Here is an 18,863-nt window from a genome sequence, read left to right as displayed (position 1 = left end):
ATCCTAAGTTAGTTTCACAAACTGGAGACGCACATCCTAAGATAAGTTTCACCAAGAGGAGACGCACTTCCTAAGAATAGTTTCACCTATAGGAGACGCACTTCCTAAGAATAGTTTCACCAGTAGGAGACGCACTTCTTAAGCCAAGTTTTACCAATAGGAGACGCACTTCCTAAGAATAGTTTCACCAACAGGAGACGCACTTCCTAAGTTTAGTTGTACCAATAGGAGACGCACTTCCTAAGTTATTTCACCCAATAGGAGACGCATATCCTAAGTTATTTCACCCAATAGGAGACGTACTTCCTAAGTTAGTTTTACCCAATAGGAGACGCACTTCCTAAGAAAAGTTTCACCAATAGGAGACGCACTTCCTAAGTTTATTTCACCAATAGGAGACGCACTTCCTAAGTTTATTCCACCAATAGGAGACGCACTTCCTAAGTATAGTTGTACCCATAGGAGACGCACTTCCTAAGTAAGTTTTACCAATAGGAGATGCACTTCCTAAGTTTAGTTTTTCCCAATAGGAGACGCACTTCCTAAGTTTATTGTACCCAATAGGAGACGCACTTCCTAAGTTCAGTTTTACCATAGGAGACGCACTTCCTAAAGTTCAGTTTTACCATAGGAGACGCACTTCCTAAGTTCAGTTCTACCAATAGGAGACGCACTTCCTAAGTTCAGTTTTACCATAGGAGACGCACTTCCTAAAGTTCAGTTTTACCATAGGAGACGCACTTCCTAAGTTCAGTTCTACCAATAGGAGACGCACTTCCTAAGTTCAGTTTTACCATAGGAGACGCACTTCCCAAGTTCAGTTCTACCAATAGGAGACGCACTTCCTAAGTTTATTGTACCCACAGGAGACGCACTTCCTAAGTTTATTGTACCCAATAGGAGACGCACTTCCTTAAAGTTTAGTTTTGCCCATGGGAGACGCACTTCCTAAGTTTACTTTTATCCCATAGGAGACGCACTTCCTAAATTAAGATTTCACGCATAGGAGACGCACTTCCTAAATTATTTTTATAGGAGACGCACTTCCTAGCTCAAAATCATTAAGGTTTCACCCATAGGAGACGCACTTCCTAAGACTATTTTACCCCTAGGAGACGCACTTCCTAAGTTTAATTTCATGCACAGGAAACGCACTTCCTGAATTAAGTTTTCATTATTAGGAGACACACTTCCTAGTCTGGTTCGCTCAGGTTATACTTTTGCTTTAGGAGACGCACTTCCTAGTTTGGCTTTCTAGATTATATTTTATGTCAGGAGACGCACTTCCGGAATTGAGATTTCACCCTTAGGAGATGCACTTCCTAGTTTGATTCATTTTAAGTTCGACCATAGGAGACGCACTTCCTAGTCTAGTTTTTTGAAGTCTACCCATAGGAGACGCACTTACTAATCGAGGTCTTTCAAGTTTTTAGGAGACGCACTTCCTAGTTCTAGTCACTGAAATTTTCACCCTTAGGAGACGCAAGTCCTAGTTTAGCTCATTCCGACTCAACCATAGAAGAAGCACTTTCTAGTTTGAGTCATTGAGGTTGTTTTAGCAGACACATTTGCTAGCAAGAGTTTTGGTTTTACTCGTAGGAGATGCACATCCTAGCCTAGTCTTTAGTTTACTCTCGTCATTGTGTCAGGTGGGTAAGTGAGTTACAATTTTGCTAACGACTCACAAATCTTCCCAGTACAAACTGGGTTAGGAAATTTTGTTTGTTTTGTTTGTTTTGGTTGTCAGGGACCCGCCTGTAGAACGGAGGTTGTTGCATGTCGAAGATCGAAGAAGTCAGGAGTCCACCTGTAGAACAGAGGAACATTTTTCAGGATCAAGCAGTAACCCACTGGAAAGTAGAAGGATTACAACAGAAATCCCCAGCATTCAATCCAAGTTAGAAGCTTGCCTCAAGAATGCGAATCAATAGTCTGGGATGATCAACAGAAGCTGGTCACAAAAACAAAAAAAAAACAAGAAAAAAAAGAGAAAAAAAGAAAAAAAAAAGAACCCAAATTACGGAAGTGGAGAACAAATGCGGTCTGCTCAAGAACTAGCACCTACAACTAGCAAGTATCAAGGTTCAAATCCGAAGAATGTATGAAGCACCATTCAAGACTCAAGACCAAGTTTCAGAAGACTTAAAGATAGGAATCCTTGTAACTAGTAGCTGATAGGCTTAGTTAGTCTTTTTCAGTTTTCATTTTTGTTGTAGTGACAGGACCGCGGACCGGAACCTCAATGGAACGGAACCTCGATCGGCTCTTCACCTCGGTACACTCTACCATCTCTCATTTCCGAACTACACGTGGCCTGATTCCTGTATAACCAAGGATATGTAGGCAGCTCCGATACCAGGGCTCGGTCACATTCCCTTCCTTTCCTTAGTGTAGTCCGTCCAAGTAATGGTCGGGTCAAAAACATGTCTAGTCGTTCTTTGTCGGAAAACTCTTCGTGTTTCCAGTCAAAGAGGGGCAGCTGTAGACACCGGATTTTTGACCCTCCCCGAGAATTTTCACATTTTTAGCGTGAATATGTGAAATTGGGTCTAATATAACCATTTTAACTATTTTACTTTATTTCGTTGCAAAAAAGGAAAAATCACAAAAATACATATAAATTTTAGTTTATGTATTTCTCATAAATTTGAAAAAATACAAAAAAAAATTGCACTTTATTTTGGTACTTTATATAAATTCGAAAATTACAAAAATATATAGTTCTATTAATGTTTGATAGTCATTTTAATTTTGAAAAATATAAAAATATATTACTTTATATTTTATTTTTATATAAAAACGAAAATTACAAAAAAAATAGTTTTATTAATATTTTGTAGCTATTTTAAATCTTGAAAAAAAATATTTAAAAAACAAGAGATATAGTTTTGTTTAAATATTAGTCTTATTTTTGGTAGTTATTTTGCTTACATAGGACTAGTTAAGCAACGGTTTCTTATTCTCGGATCCGGGCAAAAGAATAATATTCGGGTTCAAACTACCCGGTTTTAGGCTTAATTTTCGGACCTAGCCCATAATAATCCGAGTCCGCCACACGTGGGGAACACGGACGGAATCCCATACACGGGGAACCCCACCACGCATGGGGAACACAAGCCTCGAACCCCACCACGCGTGGGGCTCATTTTTCTGGGCAAATGGGCACAAATACACGGACTGAAAATTTTGAACGGGAGGGGCTTTTGGAAAAACCAACTGGGGAACTACTGTTCATCTTTCTTCTTCATAAAGAAGAAAGAAATAAAACCCTACGAAAGAAAAAAAGGGAACCCTACTTCCCCCGACGTCAACCACCAGCCCCGTCGAGTAGCAGCTGTTGCTGCTGCGTCACCTTCCCTACTGTCCAAACACCACTCCGTCACCTTCCCCGACACCCCTACTGTCGCAACCAAACCCTACACCAAACAGGCCCTTCCCACCACCAAAACCACCGTCAACCACCAGTCTCCCTTCCCTCCGTCGACCTACTGTCACAACCAAACAGGCCCGTCACCTTCCCCCAGCACCACGACCAACAACAACAACCTAACCTCCCGTCAAACCCCCTCCTCCTCACGTCCAGCAAAACCACCAGTTCCATCGCCCACCTCCATCCAGCTGACCCCTCGTCGACCACCGGCGTACACCACCAAACCTCCAGCTCGACCTCACGCCACCACCAGTCTCCCCGTCGTTTCCTCACGCCAAGCAGTGGATCAAACGACCATTGAACACCACGTCCAAACTACCACCAGACCACGACCCCTCCAGTAACACACTGGGAAAACCAGTAGCAGCCATGGTTCATGCTCAGCCCGTTCGTGTTCGAGTTTTGGCGCGAGCTATTCCGTTTGAGCTGTGATGACTGTTTCCATGGTTTCCCGTTTGAAGTCCGATCGAGTGCCGAGGTGAGGTTCCAGTTCGTTGGTCTCGTTGCGTCATTTCGCCGACTATGGCTCCATTTCGGTTTGATGAATGAGTTGTAAATCCCCAGCAGTGTTTATCATTAGAGGTTCGTTTTCTAATCTTTGTTTGAGTTGCTATCGGTTACTATCGTGTCCGAGCTTGAATACATGTTATGTTGAAGATTTTGTTTAAATCCGTCGAGTTTTAGTTTTGTACTTATGTTATTGCTATCTCGAATGGGCATGCTAGACGAAAGTTGTACAAAAGTTTTCATGTTCGTGACTAGCTTGCCGAACGGGTAGTCGGATTGATTTAATAAGCTCTGTTATAATTTTATTAGTCATTATTCAGTTGTTCATCATATGGTTTAGTTCTAAATGTAGGTTCATGTTTAATTGTGATTCGTCAAGCTTGAGGTATTCTTCATTAGCCGTGTATCCTACTAGCTTCCATTGTTCGATTAATAAATTAGGATTTCTTTTTTTTAGAAACGAACTTAATAGAAAATATAGTCGTTGTAGGTTTATCCTTTTTAAATAAAATGAAACGAGCCTCGCCAAATAAAAATACAAGCTGCGGGGCCCTCTAAATGTATATATTAAATACTTAGATTCCGGGACGGGCTGTTTTAGCAAATTTCACGGCCCTACCCAAAATAATAATGCGCTAGTTGCTTTAGGCGCGCCTTTAATAATTTAATTTTCCTAAACTCGGGTGCACATTTATGTGACCCAAATCTAAATCTCAACGGAATCGAAATGTGTCTCTAATCACGGGTATATTGATTATGGCGTGGCCCGAGATGCATTTCCATGACGTTGTAAATTTCTTTTAATAATAAATGAGACGAGCCTCGACAAACAAAAAATGTAGAAGCTGCGGGGCCCTCTAAATGTATATATATTAAAAATACTTAGAATTCGGGACATGCCGTTTAGCAAATTTCACGGCCTTCCCCAAAATAACAATACGTTAGTTGCTTTAGGCGCGTCTTAATAATTTATTTTTCTTAATTCGGGTGCACATTTATGTTACCCAAATCCAAATCTCAACCGAGTCGAGATATGTCAATAACCACGGGTGCATTGATGTAACGTGGTTCGAGATATATTTTCACGACGTTGCAATTCTCGTAATAAATAATAATAAAATCGGTCAAGAGTTTAAAACTTGCACATAGGTTTAACATGTACAAAATCAGATAATCAGGCCAAATATAACAGTTGAGCGACTGTGCTAGAACCACGGAACTCGGGAATGCCTAACACCTTCTCCCGGGTTAACAAAATTCCTTATCCGGATTTCTGGTGCGCAGACTGTAATATGGAGTCATTCTTTTCCTCTATTCGGGATTAAAATTGGTGACTTGGGACACCCTAAATCTCCCAAGTGGCGACTCTGAAATAAATAAACCAATCCCGTCTCGATTGTCCTTTAATTGGAAAAAACTCCCTTGCACCCCCTCGGGTGCGTAAAAAGGAGGTGTGACACTATGCCAACGGCCCTAGGTAAAGCTAAGTTCATTTTATTTATGACTGACCATTTCTCTAAATGGGTTGAAGCACAGGCATTAGAGAAAGTGAGAGAAAAAGAGGTTATAGACTTCATCTGGGATCACATCGTATGTCTATTTGGGATACCCGCCGAGACAGTGTGTGACAACAGAAAACAATTTATCGATAGCAAGGTAACAAAATTCCTCGAGGGTGATAAAATAAAAAGGATATTATCAACAGCGTATCATCCTAATGGGAACGGACAGGCCAAATCGACGAACAAGACTATCATTCTAAGCTTAAAGAAAAGGTTAAACGACGCCAAGGGGAAGTGGAGAGAAATGTTACCCGAAGTCCTCTAGGCATATCAAACAACATTAAAGTTCAGTATAGGAGCAACCCCATTCTCCTTAGTATATGGCTCCGAGGCATTGATTCCGGTCAAAGTCGGGGAACCTAGCGCCAGATTTTGACATACAACGGAAGAATTAAATCACGAGGCTATGAGTACTGGCCTCGAGCTATTAGATGAAAAACGAGAAGTTTCGCTCGTTCGGATGGCTGCGCAAAAGCAAAGAATCAAGAGATATAATAATAGAAGAACCAACCTCCGCCACTTTGGAATCGAGGACTTCCCAGGGGGTCACCCATTCTAGTACTACTCTCGCCCAAGCACGCTTAACTTCAAAGTTCTGATGGGATCTGGTGCGTTAGTGTTGGTATGATCCGGAGACTTAGTTCTAAGGAAAGTCACCCTCAACACTCGAGAACCAAACGAAGGGAAACTAGGCCCAAATTAGGAAGGACCATATCGGGTCCTCGGTATCATCGGAAAAGGATCTTACAAACTTGGCACAATGGAAGGCGAACAATAGCCAAACAATTGGAATGTATCACTCCTCAAACGGTATTATTGCCAAGGTATGACTCTCACCCTTTCCATTTGTATTTGATACTAACTTATTGCAGGTGCTCAATCGAAGACGTCGAGAAACTCTTCAACACGAGGACCTTAGGTTTTAAAGCACGTGTTGCACTCTTTTTCCCTTAGATAGGTTTTTATCCCAAATAGGTTTTTTTCGGCGAGGTTTTTAGCAAGGCAACCATTATGTGCTACCTGAGAAAAATTCAACAGTATCCAAGGCTTATTTGCAGTCAACCTCGAATACTAGGGAGCATCACCCTCGGATGTTATATTTTCGAGGAAAGTACTTCATGTCAAAAGGTCTCGATAGGGAAACTTTGTAATGGGCCAAACAGTCGAATGAATCGTGTCCATATAGATTAGACGAGCCCCGATGGCAAAACATGTATGCATGTATAAATTATTTCAAGAACCGAATTGTTACCTCATTTATATTGACGAAAAAGGATATGTATAAGAGATCGACAGAGGTTTTACAAAAAAGGAAAATAAAAATAAAATCCTAACTATGCCCGGGGCTGGTTTCTCCCTCGGGGGCAGCCTTAATCATTGTAATTATCATAGAAGGAGACAAGCAATCTGGCATCAACTTCATCAAGCGCCTTAGCTTTAGGTATCTCTTTAGAGAGGTCAAAACCTCGAGCATGGATTTCCTCGGGGGTCTCCCTCCGTGATTGGCACTTCGCCAAGTCATTGCTCCGTTGCTCTCGATCGGAAGCCTCCATTAGCTGCGTTTGAGCAGCCTCGACATCGTCCAAATACACTGCTATGGACTTATAAGCCACTATCTTCATCTTCCCGACCTCCGCCTTGGCCTCAGCAAGCTCGGCTTCGAGCTCCTCGATCCTTTTGGCCTACGCCGAACTTTTCTCTTTGATGCCCCGAAGTTGGACCTCGGCCGATGACAATTTGGCCATGGAAGCCTCTTTCTCTGCAGCAAGGCAGTCCATGTTCTCCTTCCACCGATCGCAGTCAGCCTTGATCTGATCGACTTCCCCTCGAAGTAGCTCGATCCTTTCCAACTTTTGCTACAACTGGGATATTAAAGTATTAGCCTTCACAGTTGAGTCGAGACCATACTCTTTCAAAAGGATAGTTACCTACTCATCTATCTCGACCTCTTCCTTATGAGCCTGGGCCAAGTCTGCTCGGAGGTCCATGATCTCCTCTTCTTTTTCACATATGGGCATTTGAGGGCATCTCTCTCCTCGGTAAGTTTCTTGAGATCAGCCTCACACCAGTTCAGCTCGGCTTGGGACTTGGTGAATGCTTCCCGATTAAGCACCACAACCTATGGAGAAAGGAAAGAAATCAGCAAGAAGGAAATAAAAACAAACGTAATAATGGGGAATTAAGTTTACCTGGTTCAGGAGACGATGGGCCTCTTCAAAAACTATCGTTGCATCTAGATCGGAAACATCATCGACCCCCGTAAGGAAGCCACGGAATATGTCTTCCCCATTGTGGGTCATTCCTACATTGGGGGTCTCCATAGATCGAGCCTTGCGAAATTGTCCTTCAAAAAATTTAGGGTCGGGCGATGAATCATCAATAGTGATCGCCCCAAGCAAGTCACTTGGGGAACTCTCTCCCTTTTGATGAACCCTACTACCGGACCCTTCGGGCACACTCGCCATTCGTTTATCACGGTAGGAAGTATCTTTTACCCCCGATGACTCGGAGACTTTGCTCAGAGTACCTTCTGAGATATCCTCGATCCGAGGGTGAGTCTCCCGACCATCACCGGCCCTGCCGCTATTGAAGCTTCGACGCCCCCCCTCTTTTGAGGCACCAGCTCACAACCAACATCTTCCCCACTCTTCTTAATTTCATAGCTTCTGGGCTACGTCGGCAGATAGAGCGACAGAGTCGTCGTTTGACTTATGAGCCTTACTCTTCTTGGGCTTCGGGGAATCAGGAGGCGAGGCCCTTCTCCTTTTCTTGTCCTTAGCCGGTTTGGAGCCACTTCTTCCCTAGGTGTGGCCGACCTCATTTCAGCAACATCCCTGAGGCCTGCATAAAAAGAAGTCGAGTGTAAGTAAAAAGAAATATTTCAGAAAGGGGCGCCAAAAGCATACAGGATAAGCTTACCATAATTCTTGGCCTCCCATCTGCCCCTTGCCAAGTCACGCCAGCAGCGCTAGGCATGGGAGGAAGTTGCAGCTAGCTTCCTAACCCAGTCTTCAAGGTCAGGGATCGCGTGAGGCATCCAGGCAACCGCTGCATAACAGGTGAAAGTGTTACACAAAGCAAAAAATAGAGTACGAAGATTAATGGCTAATACTTACGATCAAGGTTCCATTTCTCGAGGAACGACAGTTTCTCCTCGGGGATGAGGTTGCAGGTCTTTACCCGCACGAACCGGCTCATCCAACCTCAGTCCTTACCCTCATCGATGCTTGCAAAAAAAACACTTCATTGATTGGTGTTGGAGCTTGATTAATCCTCAAAAAAGTCGAGGTCAATACAGCCGTATGAGGTGGCTGAGAGTGAATTCCAACCCCTTGGCCTTGCCAGAGAAAACGAAACACGATCACTATGTGCCAGAACGAGGGATGCACCTGACCAAGGGTAAAAGGACTCAATGTGAATGGGTAAGTATAGACACTTAGAAACCCCTCCCCGTGAGTGGTGATACTTTCTTCGGGAGCAGGTATTTGTACCACGACCTCGGCCCCCAGTTGCATTCTTTATTCACAACTTCGAGCTGTTTCACTGTTATCGAGCATATATACCTCGATACATATTCACATTGGCCGTGAACCAACAAAGGGTTTTCGACTTTGAAGGCGTTCTTTAAAATGCAGGGGCCAGGAACGTACTCGTGAGAGAGCGGTTATACCAGCATTTTATCACCGGCCAGCCGGAAAGAAGAGGAAGAATTCTTCTCCTTTTATGAGACAGTTTTGGAGGTTTTCGCCATTGGTTCTTGTAGAAGGAAGCAGAAAAAGGTGGAGTTTGGTATTTTTGGTGCTAAAAGATTGAATCAACGGACAGTGAAAGAGAAGAGATGGAGAGAGGAAGAGACTTAGAAAACTTGGTGAAAATGAAAGTAAAGTTTTGATTCAAACAGGGAACCTGTATTTATAGATTCACGTTGCCGGTTCGGTGGTGCTAGTGGCCGACCGTCACTGGAAAACATTAATGGTTTGGGGAACCGAACTGAAGGGACGTTTCGGTCACCTCGATCGCTTACGTCATGGGATGACGTCATTATGGGGTGTCCGGAATATCGAAGCTCAAGTTGTTTATTATCATTTTACTCTAAGAAACGAGCGGACTATCTGTATATGGTGGAAATCGGGGCTACCCGATTTCGTCATTCGATGAAGAAAAAGATACCACGTCGAAAGGCCAGGACTTCGAGTTCGGGATCAAGGTTTCTTTCCAAGATCGAGGTCGACATCGTTAATCGAGGTCAAAAAGAAGCATGCTTCGAACTCATGCCGGTATAAGGCAGTAACGGAAAGGGCGAGATATCCGTAACGGACCGGAGATCGTGGCATGAATCTCGGAACGGATCAGTCTATAGCGGTTAATTAGTTATTAATATGATTTCCTACTATAGTTAGAAGTGTAACCATCATTGTTCACTGTTAAGAAAATATACACTCATTACTTTCTTGCTATTTCATTTACTGTTCGTCAGAGTTGCTTTATAATTTGCTATTCTTATTATCATACCTCGAGACTACCATAGGCCGAGGTCGAGATTTGGTTTGCATGCTGGTTTGATCTATTTTATTCTCTAATTTATCTATTTAATTTCTTGTTTATCAATTGGTATTGGATTAAATCACATATCCTTAAAATCACAATATAAGTTTAATTGTTACTTGAATTTTAGGGTAAACATTGATATTAACTCATGTTATTTACACAATTCACTTACTTTATTATGTATTAGTGATTAAAATATTTTATGATTAGTTGTACTCCATCTATTCAAATTGGATGTCCATTATGATCCTGGAAAGTTAATAATCTACCCCACGTAGAGCTACATTCAAATACTCAAAGGTGGAGCAAGATGAGTAAGAGGTAAAATAAAAGCCGTTCTGCTTGCGATATCCCAATGCATAGTCTCAAAATGGTAAAAAGAAGGATGATTTAGTGAAGTTGAATATGAAAGTAAATCATTTAATATGATATGGTTAAAATTTTATATTCTTAATAACTTAATGGATATACATAGAATGTGTATAGACCATGATCTTAATTAAAAATGAGACATATTTGGTTGATAATGCATGTAATTACCAAGATAACGATAGAACTTGCATATTGTCCATATTTATTTTTTCGGGAAGAGCTAGCGGGTTGCTCTATTCTTATCACTCAATTAAGAAAACATTAGCATTGGTGAAAAGAAAAATACAAGCATCGAATTTTGTTGAGCATCGCTACAAATATTCAACCACTTGTATAGACTCAAACTACACGTATAAATTAAAAATATTTAAGGAATATGTATATGTATATATCGCCTCTTAGCAAAGAAGTGTCGTGTTTATCCAAGAACAAACTGGAGCCAATAGTAAGAATATAATACTAGTACTAGTAGAAAAAAAGAAAAGAAAAAATGTAAATACTGTCCACAACTTGCAGTAGCGGACAACCTCTGCCATTATACTTTACAACCCACACAAACACTCTTTTGCCTCAACAACAAAATTTATTTCTTAAATAGTGTTTTTCATACGGTTACAGCCGCTGCTTCTACTTGAAAACTAGTACTAGTATAATACTACTAGTACTAAGTAGGAATAATAATAATTCCGATTACTTGTCTTCGTCTTCTTCCTTCCAGCTCCATTTTCTTTCCTTGTTATTTACACAATTGAAAAAGTAGGATTTTCCTCTTTTTTATTAATTAATTTATTTCCCGCAATGATTTGAAATGTGTTTGTATTTTTTATTATTATGTTGTTGGGGTATCTTGAGTTGTATAGAGGTGCAGACGACTAATTTATGTGTCGGCGCCAGGTCGCTTTCTGTCGGCTTCGTTTGTATCCAACAATGGTGATGATTAAAATGGCCGGGCCGAGGAGAGAATAACCCATTTCTATTAAACTAGAGTATCATATTCCCCACATACCCATTACCCACTACCCTTACCCACCCGAAATAAAAAGCATAGAAACAAGAGAAGCAAGCTATACCTGCACCACTATGCTGATGATTCATTGTTAGTGTTACGGGATTTCAGTAGATTTTAGATTTCATACTTCCTCTCCCTCAAGTTTCAATATTTCTGACTTTATGTGGGAATGCGGCTGAATTCTGATCCAACTACTGCTACTGCTGCTGCCGCTTCTCCCAGATTACTCCCTCCCAAATGAAGTTTGCTGTCTTCTATCCAACCCATTTATCTTCCATCTCAGGTTATTCTTTTTCTCCACTTCTCTTATCTATGTTTTCTTAAATGTGCCCTAACTATTTACTATAAAGACCCTGAAAAATTGCCAATTTTTAGTTCCTTTCATGTAAAATAGGCTTCTATGCCACTTTGACCCTCATATTGGGCTATATGTCAAGTCTATAATGTTCATTTATGCTTCCTTGTCAGAAAAAAACATATTCATATACTTATTCTTAAGCATTGGGTTGCCGTGGGTTTTAAGCTCTTGTCTATCATATGCTTTTGGTGGGTCCTTCAGTCTTTGTTGCTTGAGGTTTCATCTGAAAATAGTGTACTATGTCCTCCCACCTGCCTCGGGGTTTGTCTTCTAAATAAGTGTTTGCTCCATCTTATGCAAGGCGATTACCTACATGCACAGGTGATTTGTTACCTACAAACAAGTACAATGTTAATAATATTAGGATGCCTCTGACTTTTTTGAACAAATTACTCTTTCCTTCTTGAAAATTCTCTTCATCATCTAACATCATGCACGTCCTTCATATTTCAGTGTCAATGTGTCAAAATATATATCCCAAAAGTACTCGCCTTTGCAGCTGAAGTGGTCGCCAAATGTCAAGGACTCTTGCAGCAATTGTAGGAGGTGCTGCAGGAGCCGTGGCATTGGTGGGGATTGTGATTGTCATTTTATGGTTCTGTATTTTTCATAAAAGGAGCATTTCAAGAACTTCTGAGACAGGCTCTTCTGATCCATCTATTCAAGGTGATTGTAACTCAGTTCTTATTCAAATCAAACATGCCATTATGTATTCTCCAGTTAAGATCACTTCCTCAAGTATCTGGATAACTTGCAGTTGGAAAAACTGCTGGGATTGAATTGACCTTACGAGATGCCAGGCGCTTCCAGATAGAAGAATTGTCTTTGGCAACAAAAGGTTTTAGTGATAAGAGTTTGATTGGCCAAGGCAAATTTGGGGAGGTGTACAAGGGATTGCTTCATGATGGCATGCTTGTAGCAATAAAAAGGCGATCGGTTGTCCCTAGCCAGGAATTTATTGATGAGGTAATAGTACTCATTACATCTTATGGAAATTAGTGCACATACTCTTTTGAGTTTGTTTCTTTAATCATACTGGTCCCTCTGAGCCTATCCAAAATTTCGTTCCTCGTCCTGATATTGAAGTGACTACGTCCTTTAATTAGAGGCTGATTGATCAAAATGGTTCGGAAGTCATCTGCTTCCATTGACAGATAAAAGGCACTAAATGGATCAGCTTATCTCTTGAAAAGCTTGGTGCTTTCAGGCCTTCATCACTTGTCTGATTGAATAAACACAGAGTGAAAGTTTATGGAAGTTTACTTACACTCACTCATACCAAAATTGTTTGGTACTTAATCAATTTCAATTAATAAGGTTAGTAAATATTTTATAACTAAATACAAAATAACTAAAAACACAAATTCTTTAGATATTCTACGAGGCACTGACCAACTGTCCACATCTACTTCTCTGTTTAAATTTTCACGGTTTTCTAAGTTGTGTCAAGGATCACAATCTGGTGAACAAACTTCTCCTCAGGTTCTAGTTGAATCTGTAAGAGATCAAGCCACAAATCTGGCTTCTTAACAGAAACATCATTGAGACTGCTGCTGATTACCTTGTGTCAACTTGATCAAGTAAAAGCATTTATTACTTTTCTTCCAATCATGTTATTATTTCACTGCTTCATCTCCTTCCTAAACTGGCACCAAACCATGATAAACCCATTTAAGTTGCCCAAGAGACCTTCCAATTTTAGATTACCCGTTGCGCCACTTGGCCCAAATCCTTTATCTCTGCAATCTCCTTAGAAGCTCAAATCCAAACACAAGATGAAGCAAGCAACTTTTCTGCTATACTTGAAGCATCTTTTAGCTGCTTCCTTGGGACCACTCTTCTGTTGTGTGATCAACAGTGGCGTGAACAAGGCATGACAAATCCAAGCTTTGACTGAGATGGGTGATAGTTGTTGGGTTGAGTTTTAGACGGAAGTTGACTTTCACAACATTTTAGTCCCTTGGGCTTTATTTTAACCATCTTGGTGAACCTGGATATTAGGAGGCCGATGCGAAACTTTTAGGCATGTTTGAAGGTCAATTTTGGTACTTTTCTCCTTTTTGTGATTGTGTCTGCAATGGGAGAAGGGACCTAGGTGTTATGTTGGGTTACAGCTTGATAAAATTGCATTACACAACTGGCAATTGAAAAAGAGAGGGAAAAAAGTGGATTATATAGTCATGCGCTGCTGTAAGGAATAAAGAGTGTAACCTGTGGTATTTGATTCCGTTTTTGCTAATCACAGGGAGTCCTAAGTAGCTTGCTGGACAAATTTAGTTATCATGAGACTGCTTTAATTAGAAAAACGTCTCTTCGTCCATTCCCCGTGAAACAGAGGAGAGTCAATTACTACAAAGAATTCTTTTTCAAGCTCAGGTACAGACGACCTAGTCGCGTGTGCTGAATTGAATATGCAACCAGAGGCACAATTTCATTCTTCGGCTGTCATGGGATTTGATATTATTTTTAAATTTTGAAATTCTTTTCTGCAGTTCACTTAAATTGAATTGATTTAAATTATAGCAATTTTCAACTGATACAAATGGAAAAAATTGGGTTATTTAAAGTTCTTGAGAACCCATGAGATTCTAATTATGGTAAACGATTGGGCTCTCTTTGTAGAAATCCTCGTTTAGTTACATTCTTTACTTTTGTATTCTGCTTTTATAGGGTCCAAATCAATTAAAATTTACGCTATCAAAACGACAAAGAGAAAAAAATGGAAAGAAATTGATAGAATATCCCAAGAAACAGATCCCCATTACTCGGATATCTTCCTCTTGGCCATGAATAAGGGTCTATCAGTGCAAGTAAGACCGTGATTGATATATGAGTAGATGGGTTAGGTGCACCTCTTGCCTAGTGCGACGTGGCGTGATATAGCTTTTGGAGAGAATATCAAGGTGAAATCCTTTTTCCATCCTGGCATTTGTTTTGACAAGTCTCCTTTCCATCCTACCATTGGGGACTGAAAAGGGCTAATACACCTGGCATGTGATTTATCTCCTAAGTCACATTTTTGCCATCATCTTTTGGGTTGTCTCTAATTTTTCTGTACCCGTATTCATATATCCAGTGTACTTGGAAGAAATACAGCAGGTAAGTCTGACGCTGCTTTGCAGATAAATTGAGATTACTATGTAAGGAGGAGCAAATTATAAATTCCACTTTTATCTGTTTTAGGTGTATTGGAATAAGTACGTGCCGCCTAGACTTAAGAGCAAATTCTACAGGGTGATGGTTAGACCGGCTATGTTGTATGGAGCTGAGTGTTGGCCCGTCAAGAAGTTCCATGCCCAGAAGATGAAAGTAGCTGGAATGAGGATGTTGAGATGGATATGTGGGTGTGGTAGGAAAGACAAGATTAGGAATGAAGTTAGGGACAAGGTGGGAGTGGCATCTGAGGAAGACAAGTTGCGGGAATCGAGGCTGCGATGGTTTGGGCATGTGAAGAGGAGAGACATAGATGCCCCGGTCAGGAGGTGTGAGAGGTTGACCATGGCGGGCTTGAGAAAGGGCAGGTTGCACCTAATCGAGGACATAACTAGCGATAGGAAGGTGTGGAGGCCGAGAATTAAGGTGGTGGGTTGACAGGTAGTTGTGAGTTTACCAATAGCACTAGTACTATTCTTGTATTCTTTTATTCTTAGTTCGTTATTACTTTGTTATGTCACTCGCTTCCATTATTTATTATATTATTATTGTGATTACTGTTCTTGTATTCTTTTATTCTTAGTTCTTTATTACTTTGTTATGGCACTCGCTTCCATTACTTATTATATTACTGTTGTTATTGCTTGTTACTTTATTCTTACCATTTCTTTAGCCGAGGGTCTATCGGAAACAACCTCTCTGCCTTTATAGAATAGGGATAAGGCTGTGTACACACTACCCTCCCCAGACCCCATGTATGGGATTGAACTGGGTTTGTTGTTGTTTGTTATGACTATGTGTTCATTGTTTATGGTTTGATGTATTCAGACTGTATTTCCTATCAGGTTCGCTATCTCTCATCTATTCAGCACCGGAACTTAGTCACCCTCCTAGGATACTGCCAGGAACGCGATCAGCAGATTCTTGTCTATGAGTACATACCTAATGGAAGTGTATCCGTTCACTTATATGGTAGTCATCTTTCTACTCAAACTTCTGTTTCCTCCTTTTCCAGTTTATATTTTTTGTTTACCAATATTTATTTCCAGATAAATTTTGACTATTCAGTGAGTTGCCTTATCTTCTGTACATTGTGGTGAAACCTAATATTTCCAAGTTCCGAGCTTCTTCCTTTCCCCTTTTCTCCCCCCACAAATTGATCCCTCTTTGTTATTCCAATCTTTCTTGCTTTTACCTGGTTTCAACTTCAAGCCAATTAGCAAATGTTGCTAACTCTTTGTAGGATGCAATATATTTTTCTGTTTGATTTTTCATTCCTTGGGTTTTTCTTTCTAGGCGATGGTCATGTTACACAAGAGAAACTTGAGTTCAAGCATAGGCTTTCTATAGCTCTAGGAGCAGCTAAAGGTGATCCTCTGCAAAATCAGTGAGCATTTTGGCTCCCCTGGTATTTGTTTTGTCTTTTGTTTAGATAATATGTGTGTCCCGCTCTGGTTTGGCAAAATTCTCTGAGAAGCTTTCACAACACTTGAGGGCCCTGTATCAGCTTCTTTGAGTTGAAAAACCTTATTGTTTGGTTCTTAAGCTCCATTGCCGCTCAATGTAAATATGCAGGTCTTGCTCATCTTCATTCCCTAAGTCCCCGCTTGATTCATAAAGACTTCAAGACAGCAAATGTTCTCGTGGATGAAAATTTCATAGCTAAAGTTGCAGATGCAGGATTACGCAATTTTCTTGGGAGATTTGAGGTTGCAGGCCCATCTTCTCAAGTGGCTGCTGATGAAATTTTTCTTGCTCCAGAGTAGTCCACTTGCTTCTTTCGTGTTTACTTTTTGGAACATCTTTTCCACCCATTCTTTTGTGGAGACCCATGTTCAGAGGCTTAAAACAAGATGTTCTATTTTATATAAGGCTCTGTTCTCCAGTCCCCAGTGGCTAAGGGATCTGATTGATGTGAAGATTCAATGACTTTTTTCTCATTGTTCTGTAGGGTCAGAGAGTTCCGACGATTTTCTGAGAAAAGTGATGCCTACAGTTTTGGTGTATTTCTCCTGGAGCTAGTTAGTGGCCGTGAAGCAATGGATTTGCTGTCTTCAGATTTGAATATAAACATAGTTGAATGGGTACACCCTTCTCAGAACAAGCTTATAATTTGAAACATATTGACAAGGATATTGGGGCTCCTGGAGACAATCAGGAAATTAACTTAGGACCAATGTCCTTTATGTGCATTGAAATAAACTTATTAATCCGCTGAGTGAATTTAGCTTAGTTATGCAGTTGGTAATAAGAGAATTTTCTCATTTCAGGTGGAGAATTATCAGGAATCTGGCAACATATCTGCCATCATTGATCAAAGATTGGGTAATAGCTTTACCACAGAAGGCATGGGAGAGTTCATGCAGTTGACTGTCCGTTGTATGGACCCTTCGAGTGAAAGGCGGCCTACCATGAGTTATGTGGTGACGGAACTGGATCGGATACTGGAGAAAGAGATGAGCTTGACAACAATCATGGGAGAAGGAACTCCAGTTGTGACTCTTGGAAGCCAGCTTTTTAGGGCTTCAAAATAAGATGCAAGTGTGGGAATTAAGCTTCTTTGTTGTATTAATTCTTTTGTTTGTGTGATTTGTCATATTATTTACAGAAACACCAGATTGGAAAGAGAGATGCATCCAGCTGTTTGTTAACTGTAAAAAAGAAAAAATAACAGCTGTGTTTTTTTCTTCTTTTATTCTTTCCTCTCATAAATGTACTCTAAACCTTGTGCTAAACAATTATTTGTTGATAATAGATGAAGATTGTCTGGAGTGATTTTTTTTAATATTTTTTCTTGTTCGTTTAATACTCCATATTCCCTCTCAGACCCCCCCCCCCTTTAGAGCAAGCCCTGCCCTTTGAGCTAAATTCATAGTATTTCATATTAAGGTGATAACTTGAATGCCAGTTATGAGCAAGTAGTATATGAATCTAGACCCACTGCGAGGAGAAGGGGAGGCAGAAGAAGTGAGACTATCCAAGTTGGGTAGTTGATATGGTAGGGTAGGAAAAAGGGAAAAAAGAGGAAGAGTTTTTTCTCATAGTAGTTGCAGTTTCCAACAATTCTATAGCCGAAGAGTAGAGAAGGCACGTCTGCATCACTAGTTTCTTCAAATGTTTAGCTAATATCGCACTTGCACAATGTTCATATAAACTTTATCATATAACCGTGGTTATAGTTAACATATGTATTTTTGTACACACGTTAGATAAAGAAATAATAATAAAAGAAAAGTTTTTCCATGTAAGCACGGTGAAATTCTCATATCACTATCAGTGGTAAAAATGTGAAAAATAACTTCATAATACTCAATTCCTAGCATAAGTTCAAGCTATTCTCCCTGGGCAAGACTTTTCGTGATAAATGAACAGTTCTTGTGTCTATCCTCTGGTCTCTGCTTGGGCTCTTCTTTTCTTCACCAATCACTCACGAGTCACGTCGTATTCCTCTCCAATCTTCGCCACACTTAAGTTATCGCTTGCATCTTGGATATTGCAGTGCCTTAACTTTTGACATTGCTTAATTGAGATACCTTCAATTTATTAAGTGTTGATTTGTCATCTATGTATTTATTTTGTTAGTAAATCAAGTTTTCTTCTGGATGCACATTTCTTCTGAGGCCACGCCTCAGTACAGTGGGTGCTTGGAATTTTGTTCATTTTGTTAGTAACCAAGCTTTCTACCTCGCGAGTCACGAGGGTTGGGCGCACATCTACCCCTGAGACACTAGGTAAACCTGGGGAGACGTCCTACAAGTTGGGTAGCAGTCAAGTTTTAGGATCACCTTGAATGGACATGCCCCAAAACCGCCCACGAGAACACTTTCCAAGTCACCTGGCTTGCTAACTGATGCCCCCTAATCCAACATCTCCCATTTACAAAAGCACCACAAGGACTTCTAGGCCTGAAGCCAGGACATTGCA

General features: G+C 40.6%; 1 protein-coding gene and 1 pseudogene across 4 annotated transcripts; one reads left to right on the top strand and one right to left on the bottom strand.

Annotated features, from left to right (window-relative positions):
- Positions 1-6,016: 6,016 nt before the first annotated feature.
- On the bottom strand, positions 6,017-6,135 carry LOC142179628 (5S ribosomal RNA; annotated as a pseudogene).
- Positions 6,136-10,958: 4,823 nt separating this feature from the next.
- Positions 10,959-17,708, top strand: LOC107796273 (nodulation receptor kinase). Of its 4 annotated transcripts, none has more exons than XM_016619042.2 (9): positions 10,960-11,711; positions 11,988-12,107; positions 12,240-12,452; positions 12,544-12,752; positions 15,785-15,911; positions 16,236-16,307; positions 16,515-16,701; positions 16,891-17,023; positions 17,210-17,708. In XM_016619042.2, exons 3-9 carry the CDS (start codon positions 12,302-12,304, stop codon positions 17,471-17,473), a joined length of 1,143 nt encoding a protein of 380 aa, XP_016474528.1. In that variant the 5' UTR covers positions 10,960-11,711; positions 11,988-12,107; positions 12,240-12,301; the 3' UTR covers positions 17,474-17,708. The 4 variants fall into 4 exon arrangements, with proteins under 4 accessions (XP_016474534.1, XP_016474528.1, XP_016474521.1 ...); XM_016619035.2 differs by having other exon boundaries at positions 11,897-12,107; XM_016619048.2 differs by lacking the exon at positions 11,988-12,107 and having other exon boundaries at positions 10,959-11,711; positions 12,286-12,452.
- The last annotated feature ends 1,155 nt before the right edge of the window (positions 17,709-18,863 follow it).

This window comes from Nicotiana tabacum, chromosome 3 (assembly GCF_000715075.1).
Source record: "Nicotiana tabacum cultivar K326 chromosome 3, ASM71507v2, whole genome shotgun sequence".
Classification (NCBI taxonomy): domain Eukaryota; kingdom Viridiplantae; phylum Streptophyta; class Magnoliopsida; order Solanales; family Solanaceae; genus Nicotiana; species Nicotiana tabacum.
Note: the sequence above shows the minus strand (reverse complement) of the source record. Positions and strands in the feature narration are given on the sequence as shown.